We start from the raw sequence: 22703 nt of genomic DNA, 5'->3' as shown, positions 1-22703 counted from the left end.
GTGTCTGGAGCCTCTGGACTCAGTGGAATTGTCCAGTCACGAAGACGCCTGCCATCAAAGCAGGAAGGAGAACAGGCCCCCGCATTCCAGGCAGCTGCTGGGGGTGTACGGACTCCTGGTCTCCCAACCCCACTTCGAAAGCCTCCCTCAAGGCTTCTTTCCTCACGACTCACACTACATATGACAGTTTATACTAAAAGCGGTTCAGTGAATTAAAATTGAGCATTCAGATTCCTCTTGGCATTAGCCTTATGACCAGTGCCCAGGGGCCACTGTATCAGCAATTAAAACACAGAGCACAGGGGCCTGTGCTGTGGCACAGTGGGTTAAAGCCCTGGCCTGCAGTGCTAGCATCCCATATGGACGCCAGTTCGAGTCCCGGCTGTTCCACTTCTGATCCAGCATCCCTACTGATGCTCCTGGAAAAGCAGTGGAGGATGGCTCGAGTCCTTGGGCCCTTGCACCCACATGGGAGACCCGGAGGAAGCTCCTGGCTCCTGGCTTTGGATCAGCTCAGCTCCAGCCAATGTAGCTACTTGGGGAGTAAGCCAGCAGATGGAAAACCTCTGTCTCTACCTTTCTCTGTAATTCTGTCTTTCAAATATATAAAATAAATAAATAAATAAAACCTACACAGGAATAGAAGGGGGTGAGGAGAAGAGGGAATGCAGGAAGGGACCCACACGTACGTCCCCTCCTTTCCCCCTCTACCCTTAGCCTGATGGGATCCCCAGGCGCTCAGAGAGTGGAGAAGCGGCAGGAGACGGGTGGCTTTCTGCTCCCCAGAGACTGCAGAACCTGGGGCTCACAGTCACAGTCACGCTGGGCACTTGGCCCCCTCCCGCCACCCCCCCCCACACACACACACACGTGGGCTCCGATGCCTGGTGCAGATGCTCAGCCCGACCGCCTGGTGTCTCCACAGCAGAACCGAAACAGAACACTGTGCACCGCAGGTCCTGGGTCCCAACCGGGAGCACACCTGATGTTGATGGACTTTCCTGCCTCAGGTGGGCCTGTGGGGGCTGAGGAGACCCCTCCCGGAGGGGCTCTGCTGGCTGCGGAGGCTGAGCTTGGGAGAGGCGAAGCCAGACTGGGAAATGGAATCCCAGATCTATTCCAGGCAGCCAGGCCCTGTGCCTGGGGTGGACAGGCTGAGTTGGGGACCACTGAGAGAGGCAACTGGAAGGTGAGCTGCCAAGGGTTTTATGGGGGCGGGGCTGGGATCCTGCACCTAAACCAACTCAGGGAGGTGTGCAAGGTGCCTGTTAGGCCACACGTGCCATGCCAAGGGTACAGAGCAACACCCAGGCGGTTCCTACTGCTTACACGGACGTGGGTGGGGGTGACCGGGCACAGAACGGGGCTGGAGCCCGCAGGATGGAATTTGTCCCCACACTTTACTTAGCAGCTTATTTCATTCATGCTGACTGCTATGAGATAGCGTCCCATGAAGGAGAGAAATGTAGTCACTGGCTCTCGTCCCCTGGGCTGTGACCCCAGCTCCTGGCCGCCAGCTTCTGGGCTCTGAAGCCGCCCTCCCAATGCTGTGGAGACCCCCTGGGCCCAGGGCTGGGCTCTGGAGGCCTGGGGGCTGGGGCGCCTCTGTCTCTGTCCCCAGGGCAGGGAGGGAGGCTGCTTTGGCAGAACTCACAGCTCCGCCTGCACAGTCCTGCCCGTGAGCCCGGCCCCAGCCCCACCCCCACCCCCTCTGCATCCCAGCTGCACTAAGGAGTTTCCCAGCCGTGGGCCCAGGCAAGCCGGCTTCCCTCACTTCCTCCCATCAGCCCCCTCCTCCTGCTGAGCCCAGAGCACAGCCCTGCCCCCTACTCAGCCTCACTCCACACGCAGCCTAGGCCTGATCTGAGAAGCCGAGAGATGGGGTTGGGACCAGCCAGTGAGGGTGGCCTCCACGTTTGGGGTGGGGAGGCTGGTGAGTGAGTGTTGTCCAGGGCAAAACCATAGGCCACCCTTGACCTCCCACGGTGGGGGTGACACCTCCTGTTACCATTTGTTCTCTGCTGACCGTTTTCTTTGTCTGGACACTCTCACGTGTAAATTCTCACTGCACATGCATCAATCAAGTAGACAGCGTGATCCCCAGTTTGCAAGCAGGGAAACTGAGGCGCAGAGCAGTTAGGGGCCACAGGGAGTCGACTGCAGGGATTGGAACCCAGCTCAGACTGCCTGCGGGCCCAGCGGAGGAGTGACCCCAAGGGGCGGGAGTGGCGGCGGGCAGCCCAGAGCGGGGGACCTTGGGGTTCCTGCGGAGGGCTCCTCCTGGGTCCTGCGCAGGAGACTCGTCCCCAGCCCGCCCGGCTTCACAGAGGGGGTCACTTCGGGACGGGATGAGGCTGCCCAGGGCCCCTCCCCGAACAAAGGCCGGGTGGGAGGCGGCCTGTGTGTCCCACCCCGCCTCCCCCCAGCGCCGGGGGAGCGGCCGGCAGACGACGCGGCGGAGCGAGCATGGCGGGGGCCGCGGGCGCGCTGTTGCCCCTGCTTCTGCAGCTCTGGAGCCTGGCGCCGGCCGTGGGTGCGAGCGCGGGAGGTGAGTCCCACGGCCAGACTCCGGCGCCACGCCCCAGCCCCCTGCGCGGCCCGATCGGCGGCTCCGGCGGCCCCGACCCGCCCGCTTCTCCCGGCCTGGGACGCGCCCCTCGGGCCAGCCGCCGCGCTCCCGACGGTGGAGATGCGGGAGCGGCGGCCGGGATCGGGTCCCAGGGGCGGAGGGGGCCTCCGGCTGCAACCGGGGAAGCGTGCGCTGGGAGTCTGGAGTTCGTTATTTTTGTCCTGAGACAGGCGAGAGGAGGCCGGCTCTGGGAGCTGACTTGGTCTCCTTGTCTGGCCGGACCCCGCCCCAGGCTCCTGCGAGCGCCGGGCAGGAGAAGCTGAGCCAGGAGCAGCCACGCTCATGCAGCTCCTTCGGCCACCTCCCTGGGCAAGGCACTGGCCCTGTCTTCACCTGCCGGCGCCAGGAGACCCCCTTCCTGCTTCTCCCTGCTGAGCAGGCCTGAGCGGGAGGCAGGAGAGGAGGCAAGTGTGGCTGGAGGGCTTGAGAGCCGGAGACCCCGTCCCTGAGGCTGGCCCAGGAGCCGGCCCAGGATGGAGTGACTGCCCCCTGCACGGGCGGAGGAGGTGGCACCCGTGCAAGGTCACGTGTGCCCGAGCTACTGTCACCTCCCGCTGTGTGGTTCTGAGAGAAGAGCAGGTGGAGCGCAGGAGAGAGGTGTGCATTAGGGGCCTCCTGGGAGTCCAGAGGCTGCTGGGATTTGAGAGAGGCACAGAAGAGGAGGGCAAGTCCCAGACTTCTGGCTTGGGGAACTGGGTGGGAGAGGGTGGCAGGAGCCACGGCCAGGACTTCCGGGCCAGAGTCTGGGGAGCAACCCCAGGAGCCAGCCTGTTCCCCTCGTTTACCTGGCGGGGGATCCCAGTAAGAAGGTGAGATGAGCCTCCCCAGGCGCATCTCCCTCCCCTCCCCGACGGGGTGTCCACGCAAACCAGGGAGAGGCTGTGTCCCCCATCAGAGTGCCTGGGTTCAAGTCCCGGCTCCGCTCTCGATTCCAGCTGCCCGAAGGCACCTCCTGGGAACCGGCAGGTGATGGCTCAAGTAGTTGAGTCCCTGACATCCACGTAGGGGAACCTGGATTGGGTTTCTGGATCCTGGCTTCAGCCTCATCCAGCCCTGCCTGTTGTGAGCATTTGGGAAGTGAATTGGCAGATCTGTGTGACCCTCTCTCTGAAAGAAAGAAAGAAAGAAAGAAAGAAAGAAAGAAAGAAAGAAAGAAAGAAAGAAAGAAAGAAAGAAAGAAAGAAAGAAAGGAGGGAGGGAGGGAGGGAGGGAGGGGGGAGGGAGGGAGGGAGGGAGGGGGGAGGGAGGGAAAGAAGAGTCCGGCCCAGTTTCTGTAGCCCCTCCCCCAATGCAGTGGTGGGTGGGGGTCCTGGGAGCGCTGCCACAAGCCTGGTAACATGGTCAGGTTTGGGGGTGGGAACAGGAGGAGCACTGGCCCCTCCCTGGGCACGTTCTCCAAACAGGATGAGCCTTCTGACAGGTGTAAGAGGTGCTCACCTGTGGGGTGGGGGCCACTCAGGTGCTCCCTGAAAAGACTCTCCCAGCAGGCGCAGCTCCCACCAGACCCCAGGCACCCGGAAGCTGCCTCACCTCTCGGGCACCTGTCACGCCGCTGCAGGTCAGCCTGGCTGGCTTCTGGGCCTGCCCAGCATGAAGCGTCAGCTCCCCAGGCCCCCCGAAGGCCCAAGATGTCCTACAGGGTCCCCGCCCCACAGAGTCAGGGCAGGCTGTGGGGAGACCCCGTCTGGGTGCTGCTCTGTGCCCTCAGCCACCTGGGGCCCTGGGGCTTACACCCGATCAGGAGGGACGGTTAGTCCTGGGCACTTTTGTCCACAGGGCCTCCTCCTTCCACACCCCCGCCCGCCATCTCTCTTCCCTGGGAGATGCAGGTGGGCAGGTGGACAGGGCAGGAGCCTGGGCGGCCCTCCTCCTCTGCCCGGTTTGGAGGACAGCACCCAGGAACCCGTGCCCGTGCCCAGCCCTCAGGCCCCCATTGCATTCCTGTGCCTTTCAGGTGGGCTTACTGACACCCATGACTCACAGCAGCAGGCTCCTGCCCACTCCTTGGTCCCTGCTGGGGGCCTGCAGGAGCAATGGCGCCCCCTGGAGGAGAAACTGGGCTGGCTGGAGGCGGAGGTGACGGCGCTCAGACAGCAGGTACCATGGCCCCAGGGCCATGTGGGGGAGATCCCTGGGGACCCTAAGACAGGGCTCTGTTTTCAGTGCACATGGGAAGCTCTTACCTGAGCACTTTGTTAACACGGATAGGATGTTTGCATGTTTGCTGTCAATCCCAACTTTTACTCCGTCTTGTTTTTGGCAAACACGCGGAGCTCATACTGTGCATGAGGCACTCCCAGGAAATATTCTGGATGGGTTAAGGCCTGGGGGGGGTGTCCAGGCTCCCCTGGGTGCTGTCTGAGCTGGTCACATTTCCTTCCCATGCCTGTTTTCACACCCCTGCAACTCTGCCAGACATTGTGTGGGGGAGGGTGTTGAGCCAGTGCCTGCTACCCACCCCCCTACACCACACACCTCCGTCCACTAGAACAAGGACCTGCAGGCCAGAGTGAGGCTGCTGGAGGCCTGCGACTGCCGCCCGGCCCCTCCCCAGTGCTGGGGGCTCGGGCGCACCTGGCCTGAGGGTGCTCGCTGGGAGCCTGACCCTTGCACAGCCTGTGTCTGCCGGGATGGGGCGGCGCGCTGCCACCCCCAGCCCCACGTGCCCCAGTGCCGTGGTAAGTGCCACCCCATCTGCCCTCTGGGGCCATCTGGGGTTCCCCAGTGTCAGCTCTGTCTCCCCCGCAGGCTGCAGCCACAGTGGTCAGGCCTATGGCAACGGGGAGACCTTCTCCCCCGATGCCTGTACTACCTGCCTCTGCCTGGTGAGTGCCACCATGCACCTGGATGTCCCCTTCCTGCCCCCTCGCCTGTCTGCCTCACTCCAGCCGCCTGCGGCTGCAGTGCAGTGCGCCAGACGTTATGCGATGGGTGCTGTCCCCAACCCATCCCCGAACCTTGCTGCCAGTGCACTTCACCTGATTGCAAGAGGCTCCACTTTCTGGAGCTCGACTGCCGAGCAGAGGGTGGGGTCCCCGGCCCCCGAGGTGCACCTGGCAACCGCTCACTGCTTCATCACCCCACCCTCTCACCTGCCCTGTCCTCTGCCTCGAACCCCCTGGCCTGCCTGTTCCCCACATCTGCCTGGCCTCGCCACCCTCCTCCATTGAGGAAGCCCTTGGTTCTCTTCCTAGGATTTGTCCACTCTGGGGAATTTGCTGGCACATGGAAGAGATGGTTTCCAGGGCCAGGAGCACCAGATGATGGGGGTGGGGTGGGTGGTCTCTTTGCTGCCCTTGGACTAGGGCAGCCCACGCACCCTGAGCCCACCTGTGCCCTTGCTCCCAGCCTGGGTTGAGGTGGGTCCTGGTGGCCATGCCCTCCAGGGATCTGATGCCTTGCAGCCAGCCTGGTCTGCTTCCACAGGAAGGGGCCGTCACCTGTTCCCCGAAGCCGTGCCCAGGAGGCCCCTGTGCTGAGCCAGGACCATGCTGCCCACACTGTGCACCAGGTCAGCCCGCGCCCGTCTCGCCCACCTCCTGAACACATTCGGGGGACCCGAGAGCCACAGTCTGCCTCCGCCTGCCACTCTGGCAGTGGCTGGGGGAGTTCAGAACTAACATCCACATCAGCAAATACGGTGCCTTGGACCTGGCACAGGGCCAGAGACTGTAAGGGAAATAGACGTGTGTGATCTTTGCTGCTCTCAGAGCTTCTGATCTAGTTGAGAAGATAACTTTATAGCTAATCTCCTACAAGGACCAGATCCAGAGGTGCAGAAGGCAGTACAGTCATTGCTTAAGGACAGGGATACCGCCTGAGAGCTGGGGCGTTAGCTGATTTCATTGTACAAGCATCGTAGAGTGTGTTTATGGAGGCACCTAGGAGGCAGGGCGGGCACAGCAGGTTAAGCCCCGCTAGGAACGACCCGCAGGCCTTATCAGAGTGTCTGGTTTGAGTCCCGGCTCTTCTGTACTTCCAATCCAGCAGAAAATAGCCCAAGTATTTGAGCCCCTGCCACTCATGTGGGAGACCAGGATGGAGTCCCAGGCTCCTGGCTACTGCCTGGCCCAGCCCTGGCTGTTGCAACCATTTAGAGGAGTCAACAGCAAATAAGAGACGTGTGTGTGTGTGTGTGTGTGTGTGTGTGTGTGACTCTACCTTTCAAACAATAAATAAATGATTGTGCAAGCCTAGATAGTGTAGTTTACCACACACCTAGGCTACGAAGTGTATTTTATGATCTGGCCCATGGATCCTAGGGGCACTGTGAGCAAAACAACCCGCGATTAAATCAAGTACAAGGGGGGCCGGCGCGGTGGCGCACTTGGTTATTCCTTCACCTGCAGTGCCGGCATCCCATACAGGTGCCAGGTTCTAGTCCTGGTTGCTCCTCTTCCAGTCCAGCTCTCTGCTGTGGCCCGGGAAGGCAGGGGAGGATGGCCCACTGTGCTTGGGCGCCTGCACCCATGTGGGAGACCAGGAAAGAAGCTCCTGGCTCCTGGCTTCGGATCAGCATAGCTCCGGCCGTGGCAGAAGGAAGACATTTCTATCTCTCTCACTGTCTGTAACCCTACCTGTCAAATAAACAAATAAAAAATCTTAAAAAAATAAGGTACAAGGGAAACCAGTGCGGCCAAGAGCAGGGGACGGGAGGGCAGAGACAGGGGTCATCTGACCTGCATCTTTAAGGGCAAAGAGGGAGTTCAGCAAAAGGAGAGAGAGAACGCAGGGGCACAGGAGCCATGTCCCTGGAAGGCAGTCTGGGAAGCCCCCTGGGAACAGGCTGTTGCAAGCTTTGCAGTGTAGACTTTTGTCTGTGGGCACTGGGGAGCCACTGAAGGTTGAAGACCCAGGGTGTGGCATGTGCACAGAGATCTCTCAGGCGCAGTTGTCCGGGATGGGCTAGATACGGAGAGCTGTCCAGGCCCGGAGCCAGGGGTGGCAGAGGGCCACGTTTCTAAGGGACTGCAGGAGCTGGTGGCTGCAAGGATCCCAGGGCACTGTGGAGGCAGAGCTTGGGAACCTGGAAGGGCCATGATGCCAGCGACAGGAGGAGAGGAGGCAGTGCTCTGGGGGTGTCACCGACTCACAGTTAGGACAAGGGGGCCAGCGTCAGCAAATAAAATACACGACACCCTGATGCACTGGACTGTAGATAAACACACAATTGTTTAGTACAAGTATAGCCCATGCAACTCTTGACATATTCTTATCTAATTTGCAATTTTTAAAAGATTTACTTTATTTATTTGAAAGGCAGAGTTAGAGAGAGAGAGAGATCTTCCATCCACTGGTTCACTCCTCAAATGGCTGTAGTGGCCAGGGCTGGCCAGGCTGAAGTGAAGCCAGGAGCTGCATCCGGGTCTCCCACATGGGTGCAGGGGCCCAGACTCTTGGACCATCTTCTGCAGCCCTCCCAGGTGCATTCGCAGGGAGCTGGATTGGAAGCGGTGTTACGGGAAAATGGCGCAGAGAAATTATTGTTACCTCGGTTCTTTGCCTCACGTGGAAGAAGGATTTCCAAGCAGACGGCAGAGATTTACATAGATTAATTAGAGTCAAAGACCTCCAGCCAGAGCAGGATGGAGGGGGGCTTCCAAGAGAGGAAAAAACCCAGAAGGCCCCGTAGCAATAGGGTTTTTAAGTACAATCGTGGGGACCAAACTGTCAATCAGCAAGGTCAACAAAAGACCTGATTTCCAATTGTCCATCCTGTCTGGCTCACTGGTGATTAAAAAAAAAGGTACCCATCAGGGTGGGGGAGAACTCACCACTCCCTTGCTAATTCTGAAGTTAAATTTGTAAATTTGGAGATTCCTAAAGAAGCAAGACACTTTGATCTGCTAAAGATAACCTTTTGGGGGGAGCAGGCACCTCGCTATTCCAAATTTCTACCAGGGGACCAGCCTGACTGCCTGTTAACCATTTGAGTCTTCACAGTGGAGCAGCTGGGACTCGAACCCATGTCCATATGGGATGCCGGCCTTGCAGACAGCAGCTCTACCCACTCTTCCACAATGCTGGCCTCTAAAACCAGTTCTGATTGATGTGTCATACTTGTGCATTTTATGGCACGTTCTCATACTAAAATATTATATTGTTTAAATCTGAAATGCAAATTTAGCTGAGTGTTCTGCACTTTATCTGGCAACCATACCCGGGCTTGGGTCTCAGGCGGGAGTGAGGGGGTAGGGCAGGGACCCAGGGACTTCTGGGGTCTTAACCAGAGATAAGAGCTGAAGTCTTGGGAGGTGGTGGATCTCGGAAAAATGGGACCCACACACGCAGCTGCCATGGCGCGTGGGGCCGCAGGGCCACCACTAGCCCACGTGATGCCTTTGGTGAAATTAAAGTCAACTTATTCCTCAGGACAGTTCCACCTCTTGTTGCTGAAGAGCGGAGGTACCCAGCTTAGGCTGCAGTCAGACGCTTAGAGAATCATAATAAATATGAGAATCGGACAGCTGTCCCCTGAATGGAGCCCGTTTGCCGTGGTAGGGTCACTTACTCCGGGGCCTGGTTTTGCAGGCTGCCCTGGGGACCGCAGGCCTGGGGAAACATGGCATCTGGACCCCTGTGTCACCTGCACCTGTCAGGTAAGGGAATCCAGGCCTGGCCCCAGCGGCCACCCATGGCCCTGCTGCTCTGCTTACCCCAGGCTCTGCCAAACCAAGCCGGATCTGGGGCCCAGGGCCCGGGGTCTGGAGCTCACTAAGCCTGCTGGGCTCACAGTCACCCAGAGAGGGAGCAAGGGGGCGCTTTGTGTCTGCCCTGCAGGCAGGGACCGAGCGGTGCCAGAGGACCTCATGCCCAGAACTCAACTGTCTGGAGAGCTACACCCCACCTGGGGCGTGCTGCCCCGTGTGCCGGCCAGGTGACTCCTGCCCTGCCCTGCCCCACTTCCCACCTTCTCACCCCTGGGGGGCCCAGATCCTACTTGGGGTCGTGCCTTCCTGTGGGGGATGTCCCACTCTGTGGCCACCTTCTGCAGGCTGTGAGTACGAGGGCCAGCTGTATGAGGAAGGGGCCAACTTCCTGTCCCACTCCAACCCTTGTCTCCAATGCTCCTGCCTGGTGAGCCCCCCACCCTGACCCCTTGCCCCAGGCCCTGCTCCTCCTCCCTCTAGCCCTGCCCTAACACCTATCCACACTGCCTCTGGGGGCCAGACCTAGAGGCATGACCCCCACGGTGCATTACAGAGGAGCCTGGTTCGCTGTGTGCCCGTGACGTGCCTGCCCAGCCCCTGTCCTGAGCCTGTCCTGAGGCCTGGGCACTGCTGCCCAACCTGCCAAGGTGAGTGCCCCCAGCCTTTCCCTCATGGGCCCTGGGGTGGGTCTATCAGTGTGGGGCACGGTTCTGCAATGCTTGAGCTCAAATTCTTAATGGCAGTCACTCTGGACCTCAGTTTCCCAACTTGTTAGGTGCAGATAATAGTATTCTATAGCACATAGGGCTGCTCAATTAATGGGGAATGTTATTACCTGCTCTGTGCGTCCTGCCCACAGAAGACGCTGGATCAGCCTCCAGGAATGACCACTAGAGGGTGACACTGAGTCATCCGCCAATATTGTAAAACCAGGCGGCTGGGGAGGAAGCAGGCACTAGACAGCCTGGGCACAGGAGGGAAGGCGCCCTGGGGGGCTGGGGAAAGAGCAGTTAGCTGGATGAAGGCTGGAGGAGGCTGGGGCCTTGCCGCAGCAGGGGGCGGCGCCCGCCAAGGCTTGGAACTGACACTCCAGCGTGGGCCACCGGCCTTAGGCAGGAGTTGTCAGTGGCAGCAAAGGGCTCCCAAAGAGGTGAGGGGAAGAGATCGGTGGGGCAGGGGTGTGGCTGGGGCCTGAAACAGCCGAGGGGCGTGGGCCCCAGGGAGGCCAAGGCCGAGCTCATCTGGTCCCGACTCAGGAGAGCCGGCACAGGGCGTGTGGGGGAGGACCCGCAGGGGAACTGGGTCCAGGCCAGCTCAGGCCAGGCCCCTTCTCCGCCCCCCAGGCTGCACAGAGGACGGCACGTTCCGGGAACACGGCCAGGAGTGGTCGGCGCCAGGGGACCCCTGCCGCGTCTGCCGGTGCCTGGTGAGTCCCAGCCCAGGCCCTGCCCTCGGGTTCCTGGGTCGTCCCTCCCCTCCACCGAGCAAGCAGCTCTTGAGGGACAGGAATGGTGATACCTGGCCCTGGGCACTGGGAGGAGAGGGCCGGGTGCTGGTCTGCACACCCAGCTCGGAGCCCGGTAGGCACTCTGCGTGGTGGGCGGGGCGTCATAGGCGAGCTGGGATGGGTGTGATGGTGGCTGGTGGGAACAGCGTGGCCCAGGTGGCCCATGATGGGCAGGCCCTCCCAAGCTGTATGTTTCGGGCGGGATATGAGAGACGATGTGTGACCAGTGGGGGAAGGGGGTGACCAGGACAGGAGAGAGGCAGTTTGCCCTGCAGTGTCTGGAACTGTGCTGTCCAGTGTGGGAGCCACTGCCACATGGGGCCACCCGGCCGCTGCCGTGGCTGGTGGGGGCTGTGAGTGTGAGTACACCCCAGGTTGTACAGATGGAGTAGGATGCACGGACTGTAAGACAACCCCTGACTGCTCCAGGCTGAGCATGTACTGGGATAACGTTGTGGACTCCTGGGACCAATGGATGTATTAGTAGACTTATATTTCATTTGTTTCTTTTTAATTTTAAAAATTGGGCTATAAGAGAATGCATGCACTTCAATTTTTTTCACAACAAAATAAACCTACCTTTTAAGGTGTATTTATTTATTTGAAAGGCAGAGTGACGGAGAGGGAGGGGAGAGGGAGAGAGAGATGACAGAGATCTTCCACCCATTGGTCACTCCCCAAGTGGCCACAACAGCCAGGCCAAAGCTGGAAACCAGGAATGCCATTCAGGTCTCCCAGGTGGTAGCAGAGGCCTGACCACTTGGGCCATCTTCCAATTCCTTCCCAAGCGCATTGGTAGGAAGCTAGTTAGAAGCGGAACAGCCAAGACTTGAACCAGGGCTCCGATAGGGGATGTTGGTGTCACATGCGGTGGCTCAACCCACTGTGCCACACACCAGCCTCTGAACCTGACTTTTGATTCCATGTTTCCATGAACTTCCCAGAGTGCCCTCGTGTTCTACTGGGCAGCAGGTTCCCCGCAGAGGTGGTAGCAGGATGCAAGCTGGGAGAAGCAGAGGAAGACGCTCGGGGGTGGGGCATAAATAAGTAAGACCTCGCCTGGGGAGGGAAGGAGAGACGGGCACTCTGAGGAGGGCTACAGCCAGGTCCACAGAAGTCCCTGACCACCTGCCAAGGACTAGGGGCGCCGCTGCGGGGAGGCCAGGGGGCACTGAGCCTGGGCAGCCACATCCCCCTACCCTGTGCACACTGGCCCTCCCCCCTCCCCACTGCGAGCGGGTCAGCCTGCAGGGGCTGGAGACAGTGACCCCGGCACTCCAGCATGGCAGGTTCCGGGCCAGCCCATCAGCCCCCGCGATGAGTGCTGGCATCTAGAGATGGAAGCCAAGCCCGTGAGGACAGGACCATTCCTGCCCCTTGTTCAGATGCGTAGCAGAGTCGCAGAGTCTAGGGGACGCGTCCGGCTGTAGCCACGTTCATTTCCCTGGGCTACACGTGGTTGACAGCACCACGGCGTGAAAATGACCGGGCCAAAGCCCACCTCTGGACTGGCCATGGAGCAGGCCTGGGGGATCTTGTATCTGCCAAGGGCCATTTAGATATTTACAGCATCATTCGCATTTACTGGTTTGAGTCCCGCCTGCGGCTGCCTTGGCACAACCAGACCAGATAACTTCACAGGGCCCCCCACCCCCAGAGAGACTGTTTCGGGCTTATTCCCTAAGCAGCGTGCTCTGACCGCTGTGCTTGGCACACCGGGGATGGTCAGTGATCTACAGAGGACCCGTGGGGGTTTGCATAGCACGACGCTGTGTCTTAGGCTCTGGGGCTTGAGCAGCCAGATTTTGGTTTCTGTGGAGTGGTCCTGGATCCCCGAGGACCTCGAGGGACAGATGTGCCATAAACTGAGTGGCACAAACAAAGGGAGTTATTTTCCCACAGTTCTGGAGCCAGAAGTTGGCCGTGGAGACGTGGGCAGGGCTGGTGCCTTCCAGGGCTGACAGGGAGAAACAATGCCTCTCCCCGTGGTGGGAGGTGGCGGGCGCCCCCTGGCGGCCGAGTCTCGCCAGGGTCACACGTCGGTCCCCCTGTGCGCAGGTTCAGAGGTCCCCTTCTACGGATACCAGCAGTGAGATTGGATTAGGGTCCTTTCCACTCCAGTGCGACCCCAATTAAACTAGGGACATCCACCACAACACATTCGGAGGTGCTGGGAGAGGACTGGCTTCAGCACCTAAGGTCGCCTAAGTGGACAGCTGGGACCTGAATGCTGTTTCTGCCGCTTGGCTGAGCCCTGACAGCCCCTTCCTCTGTCCCCTTCCTCCTCTTCCTCCTCCCCCGCACCAGGAGGGCCACATCCAGTGCCACCAGCGAGAGTGCGCCAGCACGTGCCCATACCCCGCACGCCCCCTCCCGGGCACCTGCTGCCCTGTGTGTGATGGTGAGAGTGGGTGGAGCAGGGTCCTGGGCAGAGGGCAGCCCGGAGCCGGGGAAGGCTGGCGGGAGTGGGGCGGCCCGGTCCTTGCCGAAGGTCTGAGCGCCTCCTCCCCACAGGCTGCTTCCTAAATGGGCGGGAGCACCGCAGCGGGGAGCCGGTGGGCTCCACGGACCCCTGCGTGCACTGTCGCTGTGCTGTGAGTGTGGCTGCCCCTCAGGGAGGGCGTGGCTTCCAGGTCTGCCTCCCACGTGCTGACCAGGCCCCTGTTGGCAGAACGGGAGCATCCAGTGTGAGCCTCTGCCTTGCCCGCCCCTGCCCTGTGCACACCCAGGCAGGGTCCCCGGGCAGTGCTGCCCGGCCTGCGACGGTGAGTGCGGCCCGGAGGCCCTGGCCAGAGGCTGGGGGGGGGGGGGTTTGCTTCCTTTGCCCTAAGCTCTATGCCTACAGGTGAGTTTACCACATTGTCTCTTGGCCCCCTGGGCTTGATGGTGGGGCCCCTGCTTCCGGGAGTGGGGGGTACAGGGGGGGATGGCAGGGCTTCCCCATCACCCTCCAGCCCTGCACCCGCATCCCCGTCCCCTGCCATCCAGGCTGTGAGTACCAGGGACACCAGTATCAGAGCCAGGAGACCTTCAGCCTCCAAGAGAGCGGCCACTGTGTCCGCTGCTCCTGCCAGGTGGGCGGCCCCAGCTTCCCAGGCCCAGATCTGTGCCGCACCCCTCCCCCGGCCCCGGCCCCGGCACGCCTCTCACCTGACCACTCCCCTAGGCTGGTGAGGTCTCCTGTGAGCAGCAGGAGTGCCCAGTTGCCCCCTGCGCCCTGCCTGCCTCCGGCCGCCAGCTCTGCCCAGGTGTGTGTGTGTACGGGAAGGGGGGAGCTGGAGAGGGAGGGGGTTCATTCCCCATAAGGGGGTTGCTAAGGCCACCGACCATGGCAGAACGGTGGGCTGGGTTCAGACGCTGTGGTGGGCAGGCTCCCTAGGGCTGGTGGGAGGGGAATGGCCTTGTGATCATGGCGCCCCCTGGCGGCAGCCTGTGTGCTCCACGGAGAGGAGTTTGCGGACGGTGTCCAGTGGGAGCCTGACGGCCAGCCCTGCACTGCGTGCTCCTGTCAAGAGGGGGTGCCCGTGTGTGGGGCTGTGCTGTGCCCCCCGGCCCCCTGCCAGCACCCCACCCAGCTCCCTGGTGAGTGCCAAGCCCCCCCTCGGCTTTCTCCCCTGCTTTTGCCCAGCCCAGCCTGACCAGCTTGCCCCACCCAGGTACCTGCTGCCCCAGCTGTGAGAGCTGTACCTACCACGGCCTCGTGTATGCCAACGGGCAGAACTTCACCGATGTAGATAGCCCTTGCCAGGCCTGCCATTGCGAGGTACGACTCCAGGCCGGCCACGGCCCTGCTGCGCCCCTCCTGGGGCTCGTCCCCATTGCCCTCTCCCCTGTCCCCAGGACGGCACTGTCAGCTGCTCCTTGGTCACATGCCCGCCCACGACCTGTGCCAGGCCCCAGCGTGGACCCGGCCAGTGCTGCCCCAGGTGCCCGGGTATGTGTTCGCTGTCCCCAGCGGCCCCCAGACCCTGCTGTCCATGGCCCCTTGGATCCAGTGCGTGCCTTGGGAAGTAACAGCTTTTCAGACTGTTTTCAGTCCAACACAGCTTAGAACTCTCTGGAACTCCCAGGGTGCGGGTGGGATCGTCCGAGTTACCATGCCACCCTCCGCACGCATGGTGCCTTTTTCTCTTTGAGCCACTCACATAAGCATATTTACCTGTGGAACACAGGGTCATACCCAAAAAACACTTGAGTCCACCGCGTGGGAGGTTGGGTGCCGGGTGTGTGTCGCAAGCAGTGGCACTAGCCAGTAAGCACTTCCCCCTTCTCCCTCTGCACCTGCCGGCAGGTAAACGGACGCACACACACTGCTCCGGGCGACCCCCACGCCTGCGCACTCGCACACACAGCGCCCCTCTTCCTCTCCCTTCCGCGGGCTGTGATCCTGTCCCCTGCGCCATCCATCTCTGTCACCTCTCTCCTTTGCCCCCTGTCCTGCGCAGACTGCGCCCTGGAGAATCAGGTGTTTGTGGATGGTGAGAGTTTCTCTCACCCAGGGGACCCCTGCCAGGAGTGCCAGTGCCGGGAAGGCCATGCCCACTGCCAGCCTCGCACCTGCCCCAGCGCTCCGTGCGCCCACCCGCTGCCCGGCACCTGCTGCCGGACCGACTGCAGTGGTGAGGGGGGCTGGGGTGCCTCAGGGGCTGTCCTGGGATGGCTTGGCCCCGCCCACCGCTATTTAGGGCTGGGGGTGAGGTGGGGGGCGTCCCAGGCTGACGCTGCCCCCCGCCCGCGCCCAGGCTGTGCCTTCGGAGGCAAGGAGTACCCCGACGGTGCGGACTTCCCCCATGCCACGGACCCCTGCCGCCTCTGCCGCTGCCGGGTGAGTAGGGTGGGAGGGCGGAGCTGGAGGCTGGGTCTCCGCCGCCCCCCACTAACCCCACCTGGCCGACCTGCAGGGCGGCACCGTGCAGTGCCTGGCCCGCCGCTGCCCGCCGCTGCCCTGCCCAGCGCCCGTCCTGCCGCCGGGAGAGTGCTGCCCGCAGTGCCCGGGTAGGAGCCGCGCGCCTCTGCCGCCCCTCCCCGGGGTGCCCCCTGGAGGCCCCTGCCTGGGCCACGCTCACGTGCGCTCTCGCCGCAGCCGCACCCGCCGACTGCCCGCGGCCCGGGGGCGCGCTGCCCGCCCGCCACCTGGAGCGCTTCGTCCCGGCCGGCGAGCCCTGTGTCAGCTGCCTCTGCCTGGACGGCGCCGTGTCCTGCCAGCGGCCGCCCTGCCCGCCCGCGCCCTGCGCCCACCCACGCCCGGGCCGCTGCTGCCCCTCCTGCGACGGTAGCGGCCCCGGAGCCCCAGGCCAGCCTCGCGCCCTCCGCCCCCGGAGGCCAAGGCCACGACCTGCCCCCGCCCTATCTCCCTAGGCTGCCTGTTCCTTGGGAAGCAGTTTGCCAGCGGGGAGCGCTTCGCCTCGCCCACGGTCGCCTGCCACGTTTGCCTCTGCTGGGAGGGCGGCGTGAGCTGCGAGCCCAAGGCCTGCGCCCCTGCACCGTGCCCCTTTCCCGCCCGCGCCGGCTGCTGCCCGGCCTGCGATGGTGAGCGGCTGCGGGGGTCGGGGCGGGACAGGAGGACCCAGCGCCTGCCCCCACTACGCTGCAGCGCTGTGTATTACGGTCAGAAAAAAATCCTGACCCGCAGCCCGAATTGTCTCCTGCCCCTGATGCGATTGGCTGTGTGAGCTCAGGCAAGTTACACACCCTCCCTGGGCGAGCTCCTAGGAGAGAGTGGAAGCAGACCCAGCGCCCCAGCTTTCGCTCGGTGCTGTACTATCTTGGGGTTCGTGCTGCATAACTTCTCCCAACTGTGATTTTATTTCTTTAGTATGTTTTCATATTTACTCATTAATTTATTTAGAAAGGAATTTTCTATCATGTTATAACTGGAAAAAATTAGACTTGCCAGCAATAAATGGCCATAAAATGAATACAATTAACGTAGAATATTGCCGAGGCCTTGGGCCTGAGACTTGTTTTCTCTCTCTTTATTTTTAAAAAAGATTTATTTATTATTTCTTTGAAAGGCAGAGTAAGAGAGAGAGAGAGAGAGAGAGAAATAGATCTCCCATCCTCTGGTTCACTCCCCAAATGGCCACAGCCCAGCTGAAGCCAGGCGCCTGGAACTCCATCCAGGTCTCCCACGCGGGAGCAGGGGCCCAAGCACTGTGGCCATCACCCACTGCCTTCTCAGGTGGTTAGCAGGGCAGCTGGGGCTCGAACTGGCGCCCATATAGAATGCTGTCCTCCATCTTGCAGAGAGGGCAATGAGTGTCCCAGGGGACAAGGGCAGGCTGTCACTCCCTCTTTGGTAGCCTGGTCAGGGCACCTGGGACAGCGGCGCAGGGGGCTGCCTTGGCCTGGAGAACTGGTGCCTTCCGCCCCAGGATCCAAGCCCGGGGCACACCCCTTGGGGGTGTAGATTGCACAGGAGAATTTTCTCCAAGGGCCAGCCCACACCCTACCCCTCAAGTGGGCCTTGCTCCCGGGGCCTGCATTGTGCCCTCCACACGAGCCTCTAGGCTGTTACCCCCTCTGCCTGTTACCCCTCTTTCCTCCCTGTCCGTCTCCACTCTTCTCCCAAAGGCTGTGAGTACCTGGGGGTGTCCTACCTGAGCGGCCAGGACTTCTCGGATCCCCGAGAGCCCTGCAACCTGTGTTCCTGCCTCGGAGGCTTCGTCACCTGCCGCCGCCGGCCCTGTGAGCCCGTGGGCTGCAGCCACCCGCTCACGCCACCAGGGCACTGCTGCCCGACCTGCCAGGGTAGGGCTGCACCTGCCCATTCTCCCCCTTTTGGGGACCCTGGGGCCCGGCCTCTCCCACTGGGAGCTTTGCTCATGGGCTGTCCTCTGAGATCGGTGCACACACTCAGCCCCTAGACTTTTCCCCAGACCTCTCTGTGCACTTTATGTGTACATGGACGTGTGCATGTGTGTGTGTGTGCAACATGGAGTGTGTGTGTGCCGATGGCAGCCCTTCCATTGCACCCCCACTTTGCCAGGGTGCCACTACCATGGGGTCACTGCTGCCCTGGGAGAGACCCTTCCTGACCCACTCGACCCCACCTGCTCCCTCTGCACCTGCCAGGTCAGCGGCCCTGTTGGGCGCTTGGTAACCTTTCATCCCACGATCCCACTCTCTGGCCGGGAAGGGCTTGTCCCCTCCCCCAGGTTGCAAAGGGGTGACATCTCATGGACAGCGTTGGGTTCCAGGCTCCCCTCTGGGGCCAGGGATGGGGGCGGGGTGTCCAGCCCCAGCAGGCTCAGTTGGGTTTTCCACCATGGGGGCAGTGAGGGAGCCACGGGGGCATCAGAAGTGGCAGTGTGGCCTCTCTCCCTCAGGACGGTTCTATGCGCTGCCAGAAGAAGCCGTGTCCCCCCGCTGTCTGCCCCCACCCGTCTCCAGGACCCTGCTTCTGCCCCGTTTGCCACAGTGAGCGGCCTCCCACCTGCCCCGCCCCCCCTTTTCCTTCCCTGATTCTTGCCCCTCCCCTGCTTCTCTCTGCCAGGCATGGCCCCCACCCCTCCCACCCCCACTCAGAAAGTGCATCCCCCACAGGCTGCCTCTCCCAGGGCCGGGAGTACCAGGACGGGGAGGAATTCCAGGGGCCTGCAGGCAGCTGTGAGCGGTGCCGGTGCCAGGTGAGGCAGGACGTGGGGGCAGGGAGCGGGGCTCCCGGCCCAGGGGCAAGTGTCCGACTCTGCACCCACCGCAGGCTGCCCGGGTCAGCTGTGTGCAGCTGCAGTGCCCACCTCTGCCGTGCCCGCACCACGTCACGGAGCCGGGGAGCTGCTGCCCTCGCTGTAGAGGTTTGCCCGGCCCCCTGGCTCCCTCCCACACCTCCAGCCCTGGCCCTCACCCTACCTAGCCTGTGGCCACTCAGCTCGCAGGAAGCCGAGTCAAAACCCACACCATGAGGCTTTCTTAGCCTGCCCAGCATGGAGTCATTTTCAGCCACAGTGGGGTGGGCAGGACAGATGAAATCCCCATTTAGCACACGAGACAGGCTTGGCAGACATGAGTGACTGGGGCGTAGGGTTAGTGCTGCAGCCGTTCATTGGCTCCCTGTACACTTATCGCGCACCTGCTGTATGCGAGTTACTGTTGCCGGTGCTAGGTTGCAACAGAGCTGCTGCCTGGAGCTGGGTCTAGCAAGCAAGCAATTGGGGCACCAGACTAGAACCCAGGTGTCCCGACCCCTCCAGCTCAGATAGGAGTTCTGCCCCTTCCTGGTGCTACCTGTCCTGCTCACTACCTGCGGTATGGGGGGGGGGGGGCGGGGCGGGGGCAGGAGCGGACATCCGGGTCTCAGCCTCCAAGCTTGTCCCTGCCCACCTGGGTCCACAGGCTGCGTGGTTCAGGGGGAGGAGCACCCTGAAGGCAGTAGCTGGGTGCCCCCGGACAGCCCCTGCTCCACCTGCACGTGTCACCAAGGCATCGTCACCTGCGCCCGTGTCCAGTGTGTCAGCTCCTGCGCCCAGCCCCAGCAGGGGCCCGGGGACTGCTGCCCTCAGTGCCCCGGTACTGGAAGCTGGGGGGAGGGGCGGGGGACAGTGAGGGCAGAGGCATGTGGGTCAGCCCCTCTGTGTGGCGGAGCGGCCGGGTTCCAGGACACTGCGCGGGCCCTGGGGTGGGAGAGCCTGGGGGCCAGGACCCTGCCCCTTGGCATTGCCTTGGCCTGAAGCCTCCCCGGTCCCTCTCTGCTCCCCCCTCACCCCTCCCCTCTCCAGGCTGTGAGCACGAGGGCCGGAAGTATGAGCCTGGGGAGAGCTTCCAGCCCAGGGTGGACCCCTGTGAAGTGTGCGGCTGTGAGGTAGGGTGAGCGCGGAGCCGAGGGGCGGGCAGCTCTGGCAGGGCGCTGGGTGCAGACTCCGGCCATTGTTTGCCAGTGTGGCAGAGGCCGGGGTGGGGGTCTTCCTGGCTGGAGTGTGGTGGGGTGTGTGTGCGGGGTGAGAACAGTCAGTTCAGCCGTAGAGAACCATGGAAGGGTGGGGAGCAGGCGAATGACGTCATAGGTCACGAGTTGGGGGAGGAGGGCGGCAGTGAGTGCAGGAGGGTCAAAAGTCATATGAGGGTCTGGCTCCGGTGCTGGGCTTTCACGGCCTGGGACCCACCCTGTCTCCTCATTCTGGTTGTAGCCGCAGCCTGAGGGGCCTCCCAGCCTTCGCTGTCACCGGCAGCAGTGTCCCAGCCTGGTGGGCTGCCCCCCCAGCCAGCTCCTGCCCCCTGGGCCCCAGGACTGCTGCCCTACGTGTGCCCGTGAGTCCCGGGACATGGGCTTATGTAAGCTACAAGTGTAGGGCTCTGCTCCCCGGCCCTTCTCCAGTGGGCTGTTCAGGAAGCCCCCTGCACAGCTGGGAACGCAGCCCGGGACCCCTTGGCTCTCGGAAGCTGGGCGCTGCTGTGGGGCAACTTCCCCAGCAGGTGGCGCTGCAGGACGGCAGTGGGCTGAGCTGCAGGCTCCTTGGAGGGCGGGGTGCGAGGCGCGCAGACTGCAGGGGTGGACAGAGCTTTATTTATTTACCTTTAAGAGTAAATATTTATTAAGATCGGGAAAGTAAACAAGCAGGTATGCTGCATTTCAAACATTGGAAGATAACCTCTGCGGTTTGGTTTCCTGGCTGTAATGCTGTCCCTGCAGGTATCTAACATTGGCGGCAGCAGTATTGGTTGGTTTGTTTTTTGAAAATCAGAGTTTCAGAGAGAGAGAGAGATGTCTTCCATCCCCTGCTTCACTCCCCAGATGACCATCATGGCTAGGGCTGAGCCAATCCGAAGCCAGGAGCCACGAGCTTGTTCTGGGTCCCCCGGGCGGGTGCAGGGTCCCAAGCACTTGGACTGTCTTCCACGGCAAAAGCAGTGGAGGTCACAGCAGGGAGCTGGATCGGAAGTGGAGCAGCTGGGACTCGAACTGGCGCCCATATGGGATGCCAGTGTCGTAGGCAAATGCTGGCCCATGCTGCCCCATCCCCGCCCACACTGGGTTTCCGTCTTCACAGAGGCGCTGAGTAACTGCACAGAAGGGCTGCTCGGGTCTGAGCTGACCCCCCCAGACCCTTGCTATACCTGCCAATGCCGGGTGAGCCTCCTGCCCTGGGCACTCTGTCTTCTGTGGGGGTGGGGGGGCTGAGGGTTCTGCACTTACCGCGACACTGGCCCCCGCTGGCCCCCGCTGTCTCCTGTCTCTGTCTCAGGACCTGACGTGGCTCTGCATGCGCCGGGTCTGTCCTGAGCTCAGCTGTCCCCTGTTGGAGCGCCACACCCCCCCGGGGAGCTGCTGTCCCATGTGCCAGGGTAAGTGCCTGGCCTCAGCTTGCACCCTCAGAGAGCCCAGGAGGGAGGCGGGGGGTGGTGGTGGCTGGCACTCACGGCCCAAGTGGGCAGCCTGAGATTGCCACTCAGAATGCGGGTTTGATTCTTTCACAGGGCCTCTGTGTTGGGCTGGAGTGAGGATGGCAGGCAGGAAAAGCCGCGGTTCTCAAGGCCGGGCATGAGGCTCATGGCGGGGGGGCCCAGGGCTCCAGGTCCATCACTATGGCCTCACACCATGGACCTGGCCCAGGGAGGTTCCAACTCCGGCTCCTCAGGCTCCCAGGACCCTAGGGACACCCTGAGCATGAGTCCAAGGCCAGGCTCCTAGTGGGTTTCTCCAGGATGGTTGACAGGACACTGGTGGACTGGGAGGCGTGCCTCCCTGCTGGGGCGCCCAGGGTGAGCTCAGGGAGCCAGGACGGGGCAGGGCATGGCACCTGCCCCGCCCTCTTGTCCTGGCTTAGACTGCGTGGTGGAGGCTGGTACCCGGAGGGTGGCAGATGGAGAGAGCTGGCGGGACCCCAGCCACGCCTGCGTCACCTGCACCTGCCAGGTGAGCCGGGGGCCGGGGAGAGTGGGGGAACTCATGGGTAGATTAAGGAAGGAGACCTCCCTTTTTTGCACCTGCAATTATGGGGGTGGGAAGGCGGTGTTTGAGGGGCCAAGGCATCCCCAAGCCGGGACAGGGAGCTGAGGGTGGAAGACTGTCTGCTTGAAAGGTGATGTGGGGTCATGGGGGCAGACAGAAAGGGCTGTGAGGCCACGGACTGTAGGCCCTGCAGGAAATCCCTAAGGCTTTGGTGTCTGTCCCAGCGGGGCCATGTGGAGTGCCACCTGGAGGAGTGCCAGGCCCTCTCCTGTCCCCCCGGCTGGACCAAAGTGCTGGAGGCCGGCAGCTGCTGTGAGCGATGCCAAGGTGCAAGGCCCGAAGGGTAGCAAAGGCCTGAGGGGGCGGGGGCGGCGAGGCCGCTGACTCTGTCCCCTGTCCCTTCAGCCCCGCCCCAGTCCTGCATGTACCAGGGCCTCCAGGTGGCCTCCGGGGAGCGCTGGGCCGCGGACGCCTGCACCAGCTGCTCCTGCGTGGCCGGCACCGTGCGCTGCCAGAGCCAGCGCTGCCGGCCACTGTCGTGTGGCCCCGTGAGTGTCTAAGGCCGTGGGGGTGGGGCAGAGCTACGTGGTGTGGGAGAGAGGGACCCTGGGCCCAGTGCTGTTCCCGACGGGGCCACCAGGTGGTGTCCTGAGCCTGGGAGACGCGCGAGCCATGGGGAAACCCCCCACAGCCACCCGGACCCCGACCCCCGACCCCCGACCCCCGACCCCCGCCCCCGGCGATGCTCAGTCCTGCACGAGGGTTTGCGAGGGGCCTGGCGGCGAGCGCCCGGTGTCTGACGGTGTCCGGGGCTGAGGCCAGGACGAGGCCCCCGCCCTGAGACCCGGCAGCTGCTGCCCGCGTTGCCTGCCGCGGCCCGCTTCCTGCATGGCCTTCGGAGACCCGCACTACCGCACCTTCGACGGCCGCCTGCTGCACTTCCAGGGCAGCTGCAGCTACGTGCTGGCCAAGGACTGCCGCGGCGGCGACTTCAGGTGCGCGGCCCCTCCCCCTCCCCCTCCTCCCCCA

General features: G+C 62.4%; 1 protein-coding gene across 7 annotated transcripts in view; it reads left to right on the top strand.

The window, feature by feature from the left end:
• Positions 1-2224: 2224 nt before the first annotated feature.
• KCP (kielin cysteine rich BMP regulator) overlaps positions 2225-22703 on the top strand; it is a 30466-nt gene continuing 9987 nt past the window's right edge. For 3 of the 7 annotated variants that reach the window (XM_070071295.1, XM_070071296.1, XM_051848940.2), the window contains exons 1-37: positions 2225-2548; positions 4584-4726; positions 5118-5307; positions 5378-5454; positions 6056-6140; positions 9161-9228; positions 9410-9506; positions 9624-9706; positions 9833-9926; positions 10623-10705; positions 13094-13187; positions 13301-13380; positions 13458-13551; positions 13775-13860; positions 13953-14034; positions 14216-14368; positions 14443-14549; positions 14627-14720; positions 15232-15405; positions 15529-15611; positions 15688-15781; positions 15870-16058; positions 16145-16315; positions 17360-17536; positions 17775-17860; positions 18115-18205; positions 18332-18414; positions 18489-18582; positions 19121-19294; positions 19504-19586; positions 19912-20032; positions 20773-20852; positions 20968-21067; positions 21550-21638; positions 21899-22001; positions 22080-22222; positions 22497-22669. In XM_070071295.1, the coding sequence (XP_069927396.1) occupies positions 2467-2548; positions 4584-4726; positions 5118-5307; positions 5378-5454; positions 6056-6140; positions 9161-9228; positions 9410-9506; positions 9624-9706; positions 9833-9926; positions 10623-10705; positions 13094-13187; positions 13301-13380; positions 13458-13551; positions 13775-13860; positions 13953-14034; positions 14216-14368; positions 14443-14549; positions 14627-14720; positions 15232-15405; positions 15529-15611; positions 15688-15781; positions 15870-16058; positions 16145-16315; positions 17360-17536; positions 17775-17860; positions 18115-18205; positions 18332-18414; positions 18489-18582; positions 19121-19294; positions 19504-19586; positions 19912-20032; positions 20773-20852; positions 20968-21067; positions 21550-21638; positions 21899-22001; positions 22080-22222; positions 22497-22669 (4100 nt within the window). In that variant the 5' untranslated portion in view covers positions 2225-2466. The remainder of the gene's footprint in view (positions 2549-4583; positions 4727-5117; positions 5308-5377; positions 5455-6055; positions 6141-9160; positions 9229-9409; positions 9507-9623; positions 9707-9832; positions 9927-10622; positions 10706-13093; positions 13188-13300; positions 13381-13457; positions 13552-13774; positions 13861-13952; positions 14035-14215; positions 14369-14442; positions 14550-14626; positions 14721-15231; positions 15406-15528; positions 15612-15687; positions 15782-15869; positions 16059-16144; positions 16316-17359; positions 17537-17774; positions 17861-18114; positions 18206-18331; positions 18415-18488; positions 18583-19120; positions 19295-19503; positions 19587-19911; positions 20033-20772; positions 20853-20967; positions 21068-21549; positions 21639-21898; positions 22002-22079; positions 22223-22496; positions 22670-22703) is intronic. The other 4 variants (XM_070071300.1, XM_070071299.1, XM_070071298.1 and 1 more) reach the window with 4 other exon arrangements.

Source organism: Oryctolagus cuniculus, chromosome 3 (assembly GCF_964237555.1).
Source record: "Oryctolagus cuniculus chromosome 3, mOryCun1.1, whole genome shotgun sequence".
NCBI lineage: Eukaryota > Metazoa > Chordata > Mammalia > Lagomorpha > Leporidae > Oryctolagus > Oryctolagus cuniculus.
Note: the sequence above shows the minus strand (reverse complement) of the source record. Positions and strands in the feature narration are given on the sequence as shown.